Below are 16,721 nucleotides of genomic sequence, written 5' to 3' on the forward strand. Positions count from 1 at the left end.
TCACCTTTAGCGTGCTCCGACTATCAGCCAGCTACCAGGAAAAATATTTCTTTTCTGTTGTCAGTAAAACTTTTTCCTTTTCTGTAAAACTCTCGCGGTGTTTTTGACCAACCCTATTATGTTTTCTGTTCTGTTCAAAACAAAACCCCCGAAATAGGGAAGAAGGTTTATCCCATAAACCCACGTCTCCTATTTCCAGTAACACTTATCCTATTTTATTTTATCTATTATCTATTATTATTATTATTATTAGGAAAATAAAAGAATTAAAACACGGGGTGTTATAAGTTGGTTTTCCACTGACTAGACTAAAAAAAAGTTTATTGGGTTCCAATCCTCTATAAATTCTAAGTGTGTTTTACGGCTGTGACGGAACACGACTTGAGGAACTGGCAAAATGGCATTGCCCAAAAATCAAATAACTGCAAGGATTATCTTGACATTAGAAACCTTAAACAACACTACACCATTTGGGTGAATTTGCAACAATTGGGTTTTTTCATTAGTAACACTTATACAGCCGTTAGGAAATTAGTCACATATATTATCCGTTGGCAATGCAATCAACCGTTGCTTAAATAGTTGAATTATTTTGTAACATTTCTTTAGATGCTTAGCAACGTTTACCCATCCGTTAGAAACTAAGAAAAAAAAAACAAGAAAAATAATATTACATTGGAAACAAAAAGATAAACTGAAGCGGGAGTATTTCACTTCTGGCGCTCATCGAAAAAAAACAATAGAAGAAAAAGGGAAAACAGATCAACTAAAGCTTCGATGAGTGGTGCTGCCACTGCTGCCGTGAACTTCTTCTTCACTCGGTGAGTTGCTCTATCCTCGTCTTCCTTCTCGTTCGTCTTCTCTTCTTCCTCCTACAAATTATTTAAGGTTTTGGTTTTGTATGTCTAGGGTTTGAGATTTTCATTTTTTTCGATCTTGAAGAAAAAGATTCTCATTAACCCGAGGTGAGTAGTTGATGTTTAGGGTTTTATTATCTGCAATAACATATTTAATTTTATTAGTTGATTGTTGTTTATTATGCTGATTTTCAATGGATCGATTACAAGATTGTTTTAATATGTAAAAGAGTGGATTTTGATGGTTCTAATTCAGATATCAAGTTTAGCTAAAGAATGATTTATGAGTTTTCTAATTAACAAGTTTATCTCTATTTCTAATGGTTCTAATTCAGGATATCAATCGGTGAGAGCTTTATTGATTTCTCTGCTCATAAAGTATTGATTACCTTTTTGGCTGTTATTTTATGATTTTTTTAATAGTTTGGTTTGAACCAATGGTTTACTTTTAATCTCTTCTACAATGAGTAGTCAGATAAATTAAACTTGACCTAATGTGTTTGTAAGCTAACGCTACCAAAGCACCAAGCCCTAGTTCTATGTTCAACATTTCAACTATTATATATATAACAATGATAAACAATACATACCGCTCCGATATGATGCTTAGCTGGAGATGAGCCACCAGTTTCCTCAAGCCCAAGCCAAGCTATCGGATCAATCTCCAAATACCTAAAAACCAATAAATCCTAAAACTCAAATATTTCGATATCAACAAAATTTGTGTGTGTGTGTGTGAAAGAGAGAGGACCTAAAAACGGGGCGAAGCAAGCTAGAAGATTCATGAACCCAAAGCTGAGGATCTTCTGAAACTGAGAGAAGAAACAAAATTGAAACCAAACATATAAAAAATTCCACTTTGGCAAATAAAAAATTTGTTTTTTAATTAAAGGATCAAATTTTTTTTGTTTTCGTTAATGTAATGATCAAACTCTCACCTTTAAAGCTCCTCCTTTGTTTTTGTTTCTACGAGAGATTTACTTTATTTCTTTTTTGAGTTATTATTATATATACCTTCGTTGGTTGTTTCATACGTGTTCCAACTTAACGTCCCGGTCTTCCCACGTGTAAAAAAAGGATTGCGTTTGTAGGATTTATCGACAGCGCCTACGAAAGAAACGCAATTGAACTGGGAACCATTTAGTAAAAATGATAGCCAAAGACTTACAAACGCAATCTTATTTTTTTTGTATAGCGTTTTTTTACATAAGCTATTAAACAAAAGCTATCTATGTGCCTTTTTCTAGTAGTGATGGTAGTTGATAGTACATATGAGTGTTTAAGTGTTACCTGTACATTTGCATATAATCGGAAGATTGGAACTTATTTGTTTATTTTGTCTTAAATTCCTTAACTATATATAAACATGTTTTATTGTAGAATGAGTGAGCAAATTCAGAAAGTTTAGATGGACGAAAAAAACAAGAGGTCCATACTTTATGAAGACGGGGTTAGGAATTTTGTTTCATTTGCCAAAACAAAGTTGGGCGGGTCTGCTTGTCCTTGCCCATGTAAAAACTGTAGGAATAGGTTCCGACTAGAATATGATGTGGTCGAAGATCATTTGAACCTAAACGGTATAGATCTTTCATACCGTGTATGGGTTTTACATGGTGAAAGACGCTTGCAAACTTCGATGGAGCATCCGGTGGTGGGAAACATGGAAGAAATAAACACCGAGGAAGAAGGGCTTGGAATAGGGAACTTTGTTGATGCTTATATGGGCCATGGTATTGAAATAGGAGATAATGAACCACCGTTTGTTCCTGAACCAGACTTGGGTAAGAGGTATCTTGACTACAAAAAAAAAGCGAAAAAAAAATTGTATCCTTCTTGTGAGGGACCCGAGACAACACTTTCAGTAATTGTTGAACTTCACAATTTGAAGAAACAGTTTTGGGTGGTGCAGGAATAGTGTGACAAACATTGTTGTCCATGTTGAGGAGATGGTTACCCAAAGAGAACACATTGCCGATGAAATATCCTATAATGAAGCAAATGTTGAAAGACCTAGGGATGAAAGCCAAGTCCATTCATGTGTGCGAAAATAATTGTATGCTATCTTTGGAAACTTGACGAAAAATTTGGAGGAATGTCGTCATTGTAAAAAAACCTAGATATAAAGTCATAGCGGGCAAAGGAGGGAAGGTTTCAAAAGAGCCTAACAAAGTGTTGAGACACTTTCCTCTCATTCCGAGACTCAAGAGGTTGTATACAATACCATGGATAGCACGTGATATGACTTGGCATGCTAGATCAAAATCTTCATGGGATTATATGAGGCATCCAGCTGATTCTGGCCAATGGAAAGTATGTAAAGAGAAGTATGAAGAATTTGCAGAGGAGGAGCGCAATGTTTGGCTTGCTATTGCAACGGATGAATTTAATCCACGTGGAGTTGATCCATCGGGTTACGAGTTGTTGGCTGTCATCCACGGTGCCTTATAATCTCCCACCATCCTTGTGTATGAAAGCAGAATTCCAAATGTTGTCTCTGTTAATTCCTGGGCCGAAGGCACCGAGTCAAGACATTGATGTTTTTCTTGAGCCACTGTATGAAGAGTTGAAGCAGTTGTGGGATCATGGAGTGCCCGCTTATGACATGTATAAAAAGGAACATTTCACGTTGAGAGCTATGTTGATGTGGGGGATTCACGACTTCCCGACTTTTGGGAACTTATCCGGTTGTGTAACCCATGGATATAAAGCTTGTCCAAGGTGTGGTGACAATACTCCATCTCTTCATCTACCTATTAGCAAGAAAATTGTTTACACAAACTATAGGCATTTTCTTAGTAGTGATCACCCTTTTAGAGATGGGAAGTACTTGGGGCTCAAGGCATGGAAGATAGTCTACCTCGGAACCACTAAGAGGGGAAGAACTTATAAAACATCTAGATCGTATCGACTTTGTAACTTGGAAAGACAGCGAGGGCAAGCGAAAAAGAGCCGAGGTAAATGTTGATGATAATGATGATGATGGTGAACTTATTGGGGCATGGTATAAGAAGTCAATCTTTTTGGTATGGAGTCTTGGATAGACCATGAAGTCCGCCATGTTGTTGATGTGATGCATACCGAGAAGAATGTTGCGAGAACATTTACTAAACACGATCCTTTGCTTGAGTAAAACAAAAGATCTGTGTAAATGCACGAGGGATATGAGGCTTCTTGGCATACACGATTAGGCGATGGATGCAAATTGATTCAAACACGGGAAAAACAGTTAAGCCACATGCTTCTTGTGTTTTGGATAAGAATGAGAAAATGGATTTCTTAAAAACTTTGAAGTACTTAAAGCTCCCTTCAGGTTTTTCTTCTAACTTGAGCAACATTGTTAGTCTCAATCCACCTAGTTTGCTAACAATGAAGTCGCATGACTATCATGTCATCATGGAGTATTTATTGCCTGTTTTACTTCAACATGCCTTTCCGAAACACCGGGACTTATGGAAAGCTATTCACCAGATAAGCTTATTCTTTAATTTATTGTGTTCGAAGGTCTTGATCAGAAAAGACATTCAAGAAGCCAAGTTGATGGTTGTCGAGGCATTGTGTGTGTTAGAGAAACACTTTCCGCCATCTTTTTTTGATATATGCATCCACCTTGTAGTGCATTTGGCAGATGAGGCTTTGCGTTGTGGACCTACCCAAGATCGGTGGATGTATCCGTTCGAACGGTAATTCACTTTTATTTCAATTGTTTGACTTCATTTGACGTGTTTTTTAACTTAAAATTTACATATGTAAGTTTGGAATATTTGATTCCAATAGGTCGATGAAAGAGTGTAAAGATATTCCTAGCAACAAACGATATGTTGAAGGTTCTATTGCGAGAATCCTATCTTGTTCTTTGAATCACATTAGGTATGTCATGGAGTACATGTCTAATCCACGAGCGGTAATCACAAATATAGTCAAGAAGTCTTTTTAGATGAAAATGGTGAGTCACAGTGTGAAGGGCCTATCCTAGATGGTAAGGATGTGTTATTATCCCCTCATCAATTTGTCTGATATCGTCGATGGAGTCTTTGTTTCGACTTGAAGTCGAAGAGCGTGATACATTCTACAGGTCTAAATTCTTTAATCCTTCACTATGTAGGTCTGGAACATGTTTTGTTATTATGTAGATACTTTTATTAAAGCATGAATGAATAAAATGCAGTGAGTATTGTGAGTCATTGCAATCCGGTTCACGTGCTAAAGGAAAAGGGATTGCAAAAATAGAGGTAGAGATACAGACAAATTTCATTGACTGGTTATATAAGAAGGTATTAATTCTTACAAAAACAATATAATTTAAAAATACTAAGATAGTTCTCTTACTAGTCATGTTTTTAAATTGTTTTCTTGTGTATTGTTATAGTTGTTGGAGGACGATGCCACGAATTCTATGTTGTGGCAGTTAGTCAAAGGGCCAACTAAAGCTAAGACATACAAGAAGTACCACGTCAATGGTTTTGTCTTCTCTCCCAGGTCTCATGATGATACTGTTACCACCCAAGACAGTGGTGTTTTCATGAGGGCTGTTACTTCTTTTACTGCAAGTAGGAAAGACAAGAATCTCATTGATGCGACAACGATGTGGTATGGGGTCATTAAACAGATAATCGAGGTAGACTATACCGACTTTCAAGAGGTGGTCTTTTATTGTGATTGGGTGAGGGTGGAAGACAAGACTAATGGCTGTAAAATCTGTCCAGACTCAAGCTTGGTGATGGTCAACCTCAACAAACTGAAAAGTTCAAGTAACTTTTTGGATGAGCCGATATGGTTATATTTGATATATATCGTTTTTTTTGTACACCGATATGGTTATATTTGATATATCTCAACCGAATATTGTATCTTTTTTTTTTCCGATGTATATCGCAATTTTCGATATAATAATATATATCGACCGATATATTTGGTATAAATTGTTGATTTTGTTTGGTATTGTTGATTTTGATCGATATATTGGCGATATTTCTGATATAATCGACCATATTTTCGATATAATCAATGATATTTCCAATATATCAACTTACAAAATAAAATTTTGACTAGTCAACAAAAAAATATATATCTCTAATATTTCCGATATATATTGGTTTTTGGATACATCGAATTTGATATTTTGGGCCTTACTCAACACATGAAAAGCAGAACCGATTACATATTGTGAGGGGGTTCTTAATACTATGTTTCGGAAAAGAAATTAGCTCATTTGTATTTTGAAATGTGGGTGTGCTATATAATAGACCAGGTTTGGTTATACACTTATACTTGAGATATATGTCATTCGGTAATGTTAGGACCTGGGCACACCCACCAGGCCTGGGCCTCCGCGCCCATGGGATAACTAGATGGGTGTGGGGTTTTATCTTAAAAGGTCTCGATACTAGTTAGTGAGTTTCCCACTTTATCAACCCATGATGAACTCCTTTCTTGTTCAATGTGGGACTATTTCTTTTTTCGGTCCACACACTCTAACAGGTAATTGGGTAGGTTTCGGGTTTGGATACCCGGCAGGAAAAATCCTAAACCCGATTCTATTGGTTTAGATATTAGGTCCTTTTTAGTTGGCAACATTCAGCCGTTCTTGTTGATTGTCCTCGTCATAAAATTGCTCCTACACTTGTGTGAAAGCTTTCCTAAGCATTTATAAGACGAGGGAATGATATCCTTAGATTCTTTACTCAGAAAAGAAAATGAAAGATCGAGCAACAATTCCAGATATGTATATAGCAAGTGCACAAGCCCAAGTCTACTATCATCAGCACCACTACAGTCTATAGAGTATAGATCACTCTTTATTTCTCATTGATCTGGTCGACTGGTTCATAAGGCTCGTGCAATCTGTGCTCGGATACATCACTTGACTCGACGATTTCTTATGGGTATTGTTGGTTAAGTGCGACCAAATTAGCCTGAAATATGTAAAATTAAATCAAATAATATATATATATATACTAGAATTTAACCCGTGGCTACGCCACTATGCTTTTACAAAAGTGCATTAAACATTATTTTTACAATATTCAATTTCATGTTAAACAACTATTTTAAGTATCTCAAAATATATATATATATATATATATATATATATATATATATATATATATATATATATATATATATATATATATATATATATATATATATATATAATCCTCAACAACGATATTGATAAAACAAAAACATGACTACTTTGATAAACCTTCTCGATTAAGTCTTCACCATATGACAAAAGATCATTCCTAAGGAGCATTATCAAACCATTTTTTTAGTTAGACAATCGGCCTTGGTTCTTCTATTGATATGCATTTAGCCGTTTGACTGCATGTCATTTATCAAACCGAAGAGACACTGCTATATCCCACAAACAGGAGTAGTTGGACTTGGTACCCTTCTGAAGCCGAAAATGGATATGTCAGAACGTATCTTACGTAGCTGTTGGCTTTGCAAGTTATCGAAAAACTAAGCATCATATCTTAATTAAATGACTGACACACAGTCATCGTTGTGCTAACTTTATGTATTTTTCATACTTGCACAACATTATAGGAGGAGTTCTAATAATTGTTGCTCTTTATATGGTCACTTAGCTTGGGAACCTACAGAGAAAGAAGATTGGCAATTACCTACTTAAATCGGGACTCTGAACCCCTTCTTCACAGGGATCCCCCGATTGGCAAGGCTCCATACCAGAAAGGACACATGTTCTCAGGGACCTCCACCACATTACCCCAGAGTCTGGATTGATATATCATCCTTGGACTTGGTTATTCCACTCCAGATACTACAATGGAATCTTATTATTATTATTATGCCGTTAGACTTGGTGTGTGTTTGGAATTATCCTGAGATATATCATGTATATCTGGTAGATTTAGGATTTAAGATGTGATGCACATAGCAGTTAACTCTAAAGAGTTGCCTCTGTTAATCTGTTATATATCTGCTTGATTTTTACATTACATGCCACTAAGTAACTGGATTTGGTAGTTGGTTTAAAAGGGAATGAGGTCTTTATTACTATTATTTTTTTGATAATAAAGGGAATGAGGTCTACCCATGGTACAAAAACAGACTTTATTGAATTTGTGCTAGTGGTTTGATATATGTTAATTTGCATGTTGGTTTATTGGCTTGTAGTGAAAAACGAAATCCGTTAAGGCTCGGTTTACCCAAGTTTTCCAATTGTTGCAAATCATGCACTCATGGGAAACTTATGCACTGAAGAAAACTGTGTAAATAGAAAGAACTCGATCAGCCAATTAAGTACTGAATCCGATTCAAAGGTGTGAACTGTGAAGTGTCAATTGTGCACATGTTTTTCCCTAATAGATGAACTTTGGAGTAACTTGATGTGAACTTTGGAGTAACTTGATATAAAGTTCTATTAACGTTTTGTGTACCCGTTGCATAGATGATTTCGGCAATACGGCAGAGATGGATAACTTGAGCTTCGTTAAAACCCTAGGAGAAAGCTGCGTGCAGTGTTAAAGGCATACACATTAATAAAAACTTGGACTTCTTTTCTAATTCCCTTATTAATTATATTAATGCCTCTAGCTATAATCTATACTTCATTGATTGGTGTGAGTGATGATTGACACCTTTATATGATTTTACTTACCCAGGACTTGTGCTTTGTGGTAATTGGATAGTGATTCCACTACTTCAATTTCTTGTTTGAGTCAGGCTTAATGCTTCTAAAGCGTGAGATTCACTTACTACCGGAGCTAAACTTTGAGCTTTGTATATACTAATTGGAATGAACTTAGATTAGATTTATATAGCCTTGGATCCTGTGGATATATATCCGAATGAAGATATAGATTAATTATCAATCAGTATCTTTGAGTAGTTTCCTAATTGGTATGAATCAGTATCTTTGAGTAGTTTCCTAATTGGAATCAACTTATTACGTGGATATTTCGATGGGGCAGGCGCAGGTCTATATAGAAGATGAGTGCGGGACTCTCTATTATCCTAGGACTCTTCCGACTCTCTATTTCAAGTATCAGCTTGTGCTTTGTGGTAATTGGATAGATTTTACGTCAGTCTGGATAGATTTATATAGCCTTCCCGTGGATATATATGAGATAGATTTATATAGATTTGAGCTTTGTATATACTAATTGGAATGAACTTAGATTAGATTTATATAGCCTTGGATCCTGTTGATATATATCCGAATGAAGATATAGATTAATATCAATCAGTATCTTTGAGTAGTTTCCTAATTGGTATGAATCAGTATCTTTGAGTAGTTTTCTAATTGGAATCAACTTATTACGTGGATATTTCGATGGGGCAGGCGCAGGTCTATATAGAAGATGAGTGCGGCCCGTGGATATATATGAGATATAATCCTGTGGATATATATCGGAATGAAGATATGAGATATAATTTAATATATATATTAACTATCTATGAGCCGTCAGATGTAGTGAGTGTATTAACTGTTAGCCGTCCGATGTAGGCTTCACACAAAGAGCTTAAAGACCAAGCTGTTTTATTATATAGACTAGAATTTAACCCGTGGCTATGCCACTCAAGTCATTATGGATGTAAAAATTACATCTAGTCTTCGTGGAGGTGATAAAAAATTGCATATGTTTTCAAATAATCGTACATAATTGATCTAACTTGAATGACATTTTTACAATACGAATGTATAGTAATGTTCTCAGCTTGGCCAGAGGCATCGTAGTGTTCCCACCACTTCTCATGCCACTCATCACCCATTCTATGCTTCCCCACTTTGTCTCCAGTTTTCTCCATATATAGTAGGCCACATTTCCAGTTGCTTTGCATGAGTTTGGCCTCTGTTCAAACTAAAACGACAATATGAAGAAGTTTATTGAAGAGTTTGGCCTCAAAGAAAAGGATGTCACTGAAAACCTTGAACAAAGAATGAATGTAAATAGTTATGCGTGTCGTAGTATGTTAATTACCTTCAAAATTAAGCTAATGATCGCGGCATAATAAGATAATTCCACCGCAAGAAAAAAATATTAATAACTTTAGAAGTAATTTTGTATAAATTTTAAATTTTGTATAAAAAGAAATTGAGAAATAAACATTAAAGCTCAAAAGTTACTTAAATATACCTTCTCTCAAACTAAAGCGGGACTTCGGGATACACCTATATTAGTTGTGTGGTTTGAAGAATCGGGGAGGAGGATGACACCGATTTGTTTTGAAGAAGTGCATCTTGATAACGCATACATATAATTGACCATGGCTAAACACCGGGTTTAGCAAATCAATACCAACGTGCTTTCTAATGGTATCCCCCTTGTGATTTGTTTATCGTCATTGCAAACGACAATCGAATCGGAAACTGTCGTCTGGTCATTTGGAATGGTATTTCATTGGTTGAAGGCGTTAATGATATTCTCGGGATAAAGCGTACATTCCCTGCTTTTTCTCCAGTTAAGATTAGAACTTGCACCACGTGTGGCTTTGTGCACACAATCATCAGGCGGGTGCCGTTACAAAGTCCATCTGTTGGCGCTATATTTCTCAGCAACATTACTGGGCATCCCTTCTTGAGCGTAAGCTTGAATGGAGGCAACCCAGAAGGATCGAGTGAGTTCAAGTACTCTGTTGGATAGCTATTTGCGTTACCACTATCAACAACACTGGCAGCGCCTAACTTGTCAGCACCTAAGCAAACAATTTCTTCCCCAGGAAACGTATCTAGTGCAGTAGCATTTATAGTGCTAACGTCATCGTTGCGTGCTGAAAGGATAGTCCGCTTGGTCAAATAATTTGGGTCAGCTTCATACTGCTCACTTAGATCGGGATATACATTATTTAGCAAGTCATGAAGATTGCTACAATTTTGAATCTCCGGCGGCAATTGAACACTTTCTTCTGGTTTCATTCCAACCTGAAAATTTCAAATGAGAGCATATGAGATGAGTGATTGTGTATAATTTAAAATGGTCAGCAAGAAACATTATTTTTTTCAATAAATTAAGTAATACCTCAATCAAGAAATTAGAGAACAACACGTTCTCTGGCAAGTCACTGTCTAATCTCATATTTTGCACCAAAGATAAAACATTTACGTGTTTCCAGAGCAAAGACCTTTTCAGTGATGCACCTACAATATCCTCACGTTCACCTTGTGGGACAACTGGCAGAATTTGTCGGAAGTCACCGCCTAGAACAACAGTGATTCCACCAAATGGTCTTTCATTGTTACAAACATCCCGGAGTGAACGGTCGACTGCTTCAATACAAAACCTATGCTGCATCGAGACTTCATCCCAAATTATCAATTTTGTTTCTTTAAACAGACCTGCTTGGAGCGAATCCTTTTTGAAGCCGCACATAGAGTTCTCCAACACATCAAAAGGAATAGAAAAAGTTGAATGAGCTGTTCTACCACCATCTAATAAAAGTGACGCAATACCAGATGAGGCAACTGCAATCACAATATGTCCTAGATGACGACATTTAGCTGCAATCGTATTATACACAAATGTCTTTCCTGTACCTGCAGCTCCATTTAAGAAGAAAATTCCCCCTGCATTTTGCATGACTGAATCAACCACGGTATCAAACGCATGGCGTTGCTCATTGTTAAGACGATCAATGTTACGATTGATTTGTTCATCTTGTAAATCAAACTGGAGTTGGCGTTGCTCCCAAATTAGTCTATTTCCAATCCCTTTGTTCCATTTTTTGAGTGGTTGGGGCATTGGAGGAAAGTTTTCTAGAGTTTTGTTTTTAGATTCCATGAGGAACTGCTCCAATAGATGCAACCCGTAATGTCACCACCGCTGGGAAAATTGTGTATTAATAATATAATATAGGCTACATGAAGGAGGCATTAATATAATATCAGTCACCTGCTCTTTTGATGGATTAGGAATGTTGAAGATAGTTCGTAATTTGTGCGCCAAGTCGTCGCATATACTTGTTGAAAATCTATCCCACAACAAATGTGGTTGCACTGGATTGCATTCCAACAGAATAATGCCGAACAATCTCCTTAGCTGATATCCAGTATTCATTATCGCCGCTTCTTCTAAACAATGTATCCACTCTCCATCATCTTCAAGAAGTCCACGTGCAACACATGCAGCCTTGAATGTTGGATGAGGAATACCTTCAAATTTCGTGTCCCCTCAAATGATGTTGGGCCCTTTACGATGGTCAATAGTAGACGCAAGTAAAACCTCTCTCCCTCGTTGGGCTTGGCAAAATACATCCTGCCAATAGCATAACCACTACTTCTTTTAGTCCATACCTTATCTGTTTTGTGCCAAACAAAATGCTCGGGAAATTCTTGGTAAGTATAGGGCCGAGCATGCGGATTTGAAGCACAAATGAAAGAATGCAGTGAGACTCGACTTTTGTTGTTTCGCCCTCTCAAGAATATTCTCAATCGGTTCCTTAGGGTTGAACACAACATGATGCATACCTGGCAACAAATCATAACTTAATAGTATGGCATTCCAGTATAACTTAATAGTATATTGATGAAATTTGTTTAATTAGGTGTTAAATACCTGGCAAGTGAAGAGATAACCTTACAACAGTTGGAAACTCTTCATGTAAGGAAAACCCAAATAGCCGCCAAGCTGCTTCTGGTGGTCCAATATATCTGGCATCAATGTACTGTTTAATCTCATTTCCGCCGTCCAACACCATTGTTGTTCTGTCATTGCCCTTGTAGATGTACTTGTGGATGTACTTAACACATTGCAATCCCCGCTTTTACTACTTCGACATTAATGTGACAATTAAACATCCTCACCAACTGTGGATTATATGGGACAACATTCCTATTGTCAACCTCTTTGTCTTTCATCATATAGACCGTCCCGTGTTGCGACGCATATAAAGTGGATAACCGTCTTTTTGTATGGTTGTCGCGTCTGTAAACTCATGTGGAAAATGCTTTGTGCACTTGCCATTTTCCATACACGGTGAGTTCATATTTTTAACACCACACGGTCCATGGATCATACAACTTTTTATTGTATCAAAGAGCAAGGGATCCTTATATGGGTCGGGAAATTCTGCAGATATAATTCGATCAATTTGGGCTGCGGTACGAATTTTATCTTCATGCAATGGTGTACACATGAGCTACTTCACGGCCAAACACATTTTTCTTCTTGATAAATTTCATTAAAGCTCTTCTCTTCAGTTCGAAAACACGGGCAAGAACATCAGGTCGATCAAATGCATTTTGGTTCTCTAAAAGGGCTTCTTGCACTTCTGGCCAGTGAGGATTAGCTGTCATCGTAAGGAATATATCTGGATGCTTATTGTAACGTGTTATAGCCATCGAGTCTTGAAAGATCTCATACATGTACCTTGGACTTCCAATGAACGATGATGGCAAAATAAACCGCTGACCAACCTGATCAGGATCCGTATCCTCAGCTAAATCTGTCAAACTCATGTACACTTCAGCACGAAGATCCTTTTGGTGGGTATAATGATAGTATAGCCGATTTTGCTCGATGAAGCCCAAGCATCACACAGAAGCTCCTGAAATAATTTTCCACCACGGAGTATTGCTGAATATTCAGTATGACGTTCAAACAAACGATATGCATAAAACGCCATCTGAGTCAATCGCCTCGAATCGTCGTCATTGACATCATAAAGTTTCATTTCGGTTGACCATCCAAGCTCACCCCGAGGGAAAAACAAAGGATAATGCAGGGGTAGATAAGCGGGATTACATTCATCAATCCGCTTCAGTGCATTGCCTGATCTATAATGAAGAATGATATCTCTTGTGCTTCTGATTTCAGTTCCATCCCCAGGTATAACAACTGCAATTTCATTTGCTGAAGGAAGATTGTATCGACGTCGGTCAGTAGATGTATTATAATGGAGATAAGCTGCCACGTCATTTTCCCCAGTTGTGCGAGCACTCAATATATCATATGCCTGACGAAATTTTTCAGCAAATCTATTACAATTCGACAGTGTACTCTGAATGACATCTAAAACATCACGTCTCAATTCTGGATTTCGGCGATGACGCACATCAAGGGCACTGGCTGGGTCATAAACATAGAGTTGAGCATAAGTCGGATCTTTCTCAGGTTCTGGTAGTAACGATCCAATTTGATGGCGTAACTCACCATGAACGGTGAATGGAATAGGACCGCTACCGCTGAATATTCGGTCATCCGGTTGACAACCGAGACTGGTAAATGCATTAGCCAAGTTATACTGACGAAGATGTTGTCTAAAAGACCTGGCTTTGGCGTCACTACCATCATATAGATCTTGAATCGCATAAGGCAATGGACTAAGTAAAGGAAGACTGACTTTTCCTTGTTTGCAACACGTCCCAAAAAGAGGTCTACTAAGTGATGAATTTGCAAGTCTTTCATCCATCCAAAGTCGGATTTTTTCTGAAGGGACATGCCACATCCATCTTTCCAAGATAATGTCGGGAGTGAATATGCATATCAGTAGAAGATTCCTCTAGATGAGTCGTAACATTGCTAAAGATTGTTAAGTCGGGAAAGAAATAAAAAGTATGTCAGAGATAATATTTTGATCGAGAAAAAAAACAAACTAAAAAAAAATAGACAGATAAATGAACTTACGTGTGACACAATTTGGAATATTCTGAAAGTTTGATGCTAAGTTTCTCCTAGTCCGCTTCTTTTTAATTATAGTCAAATCATCATTGACTCTTTGCTTTCTTTTGCTCCTCACCCTAAAACTTGTTACTAAGGGGAATTCTCTTGATTCAAAAACACTAATAGGAAGTGGAGTAGTGACATTTAATGCCACATTTTGAACTCGTTGTCTTTCTCTTCTTGTCCATTGTGCCAACGTTCGATCGGAAGGCGCTTTTTGAGTGTGTTTCCTCAAGCTTGAGGCTGACGAATTAGCACTTTTGCGTTCTCTATCTCTTCGTGTGCGTTGGGCTAACTTGCGGTTAGAAAGCTGGGAAGGTATGAAAACATTGGTTGGACTGAATTCAAGAGTTAACTGTGGAGGTGTGACGACAACCTCTTGAGCTGATTGGACTTGATGGTTCTCTTGCAACTGTTTGTTGACAACCTGTATTTTGTATTTGATAAAACAATAAAGACATCACAAATGAACGTAACAAATATTGCATATATTGTGAAAATATAATACATACCTTAGCATTGGTCGGACTAACAGTAATAGTTGACTGTGGAGGTGTCACCACCTCCCCATGAGCTGATTGGACTTGATGCAAACATTTTTCTAAGGTTGACGTATTAGCACTTATGCGCTCTCTCTCTCTTCTTGTGTGTTGGGCCAACTTTCGCCTAGAAAGTTGCGAAGAAGAAGAAAGCATTGGTGGGGACTGACTCCAAGAGTTAAGCTGTGAAGGTGTCCGCGACAATCTCTTGAGCTAATTGGACTTGGCGGTTCTCATGCAATTGTTTTTAATAACCTGTACATCACAAAATTAGCGTCATTTTACAGAAAAAACAAATATTGTATATATCAATATAATACATATATACCTTAGCATTAGGATTGGTTGGAATAACCTGTAATAGTTGATCGTGGATGAGGTGTGACTACTACCTCATGAGCTGATTGGACTTGATGTGAAGGTATTTCGAGGTTGACGAATTAGCACTTATCGCTCTCTCTCTCCCTTCTTGTGCGTTGAGCCAACTTAGCTTAGAAGGAGTAACACTAAGTAGAGTTGACCGTGGAGGTATCTCGACAACCTCATAAGCTGATTGGACTTGATGGTTTTCATGTAGCTGTTTGTTCATAACCTTTATTTTGTAATTGGTGAAAGGTTAAATACATTTAAAATTAACAATATTAACGTAAGCATAAAACAAACATTGTATAGATTGTGGAGTTTTACAATTCATGTAAGAATAAAAGAAAAAAAAAACCGGAAAGAATAAAAGAAGATAAAAAAAACTTGAAAAAATACCTCAAAGAAATGCAGACGTTCATTTGGTAGAAATAGTTTGTGTCTTATCCATCTTTGAGGAGAAAATGGAAAACAATAAAATATTTATGAGAACATGACATACTACAAAATATTGATAATTAATAACTTGTTGAGCAAAAAACAAAATAAATATGACTGCAAAGAGTTAAAGAAGACACTTTCACTGGTAGAAGATAACTGAATGTTAAAGATCAATGAACAACTTAAACCAAGAAATATTAGTTTTCTACTCAGCCAAATGAAGGCTAGAAGTTTTGGGCTCCTATGTTTACGGAATGCAAAGAATCCATGGGAATCATCATTCATACCATGCTAAGTTAAACGGTAAGTAATAGGGACCATGTGAGATGAACAGAATAATGAAACTTTCTAATTTAGTTTAGGCAAAGAAAAATGTCGTTATAGGTGATGAGGTATTTGTCTATCAATTCAAGACTTCATCTACCATTGTGACTTATGACCTGTAAGTATCCTTCCTATATGAGCTAAGAAAATGAGTATATACGGGAGATGTCTATATTACCAACCTTCATCCTTCCTTTAATCACCACATATATATTAATCGCCTTTTCGACCTCAAAGGGTGTATTGTAAATCTAGACTCATCTTGTCATGTTAGCGACCAAGCTTAGTAATAAAGAGTTATTTTATTTGAAGTCAGAATCATACTTAATTAAATGTATTGCAGATTCCCAGATACCAAACATATACAATGGATATAAAAAACCTAAAACATATACAATGGATATAAAAAACCTAAAAATGCTGACTAAAAGAAAGTAGTGAAATCTTGCTCAGCTCATCGGCCTGGTACTTGTCGAAGCCATCTATATGCCATTGTTTAGACAAAAAAACATAAAAATATATCTGATAGTGTGGCCTAGACTCCTAGACCATGTAAATATGTCCAACACAAACAC

The 16,721-nt window shown here is 36.9% G+C and overlaps 2 protein-coding genes and 1 long non-coding RNA gene across 3 annotated transcripts; all 3 read right to left on the bottom strand.

Annotated features, from left to right (window-relative positions):
• Nucleotides 1-465: 465 nt before the first annotated feature.
• On the bottom strand, nucleotides 466-2,751 carry LOC147479122 (uncharacterized). The gene is made up of 3 exons (XR_015205310.1): nucleotides 1,609-2,751; nucleotides 1,448-1,529; nucleotides 466-872 (listed from the first exon to the last, which is right to left on the bottom strand). It is a non-coding gene; the product is annotated as an uncharacterized LOC147479122 (long non-coding RNA).
• A 7,383-nt stretch (nucleotides 2,752-10,134) lies between these two features.
• Nucleotides 10,135-11,609, bottom strand: LOC147479123 (uncharacterized). Its single transcript, XM_086576351.1, has 2 exons — nucleotides 10,844-11,609; nucleotides 10,135-10,746 (listed from the first exon to the last, which is right to left on the bottom strand). The coding sequence occupies exons 1-2, from the start codon at nucleotides 11,600-11,602 to the stop codon at nucleotides 10,135-10,137; spliced, it is 1,371 nt and encodes a 456-aa protein (XP_086432477.1). The 5' UTR covers nucleotides 11,603-11,609.
• A 1,327-nt stretch (nucleotides 11,610-12,936) lies between these two features.
• On the bottom strand, nucleotides 12,937-14,231 carry LOC147479124 (uncharacterized). Its single transcript, XM_086576354.1, has 2 exons — nucleotides 13,358-14,231; nucleotides 12,937-13,265 (listed from the first exon to the last, which is right to left on the bottom strand). The coding sequence occupies exons 1-2, from the start codon at nucleotides 14,229-14,231 to the stop codon at nucleotides 12,937-12,939; spliced, it is 1,203 nt and encodes a 400-aa protein (XP_086432480.1).
• Nucleotides 14,232-16,721: the final 2,490 nt, after the last annotated feature.

This window comes from Coptis chinensis, chromosome 8 (assembly GCF_015680905.1).
Source record: "Coptis chinensis isolate HL-2020 chromosome 8, ASM1568090v1, whole genome shotgun sequence".
NCBI classification, from domain to species: domain Eukaryota; kingdom Viridiplantae; phylum Streptophyta; class Magnoliopsida; order Ranunculales; family Ranunculaceae; genus Coptis; species Coptis chinensis.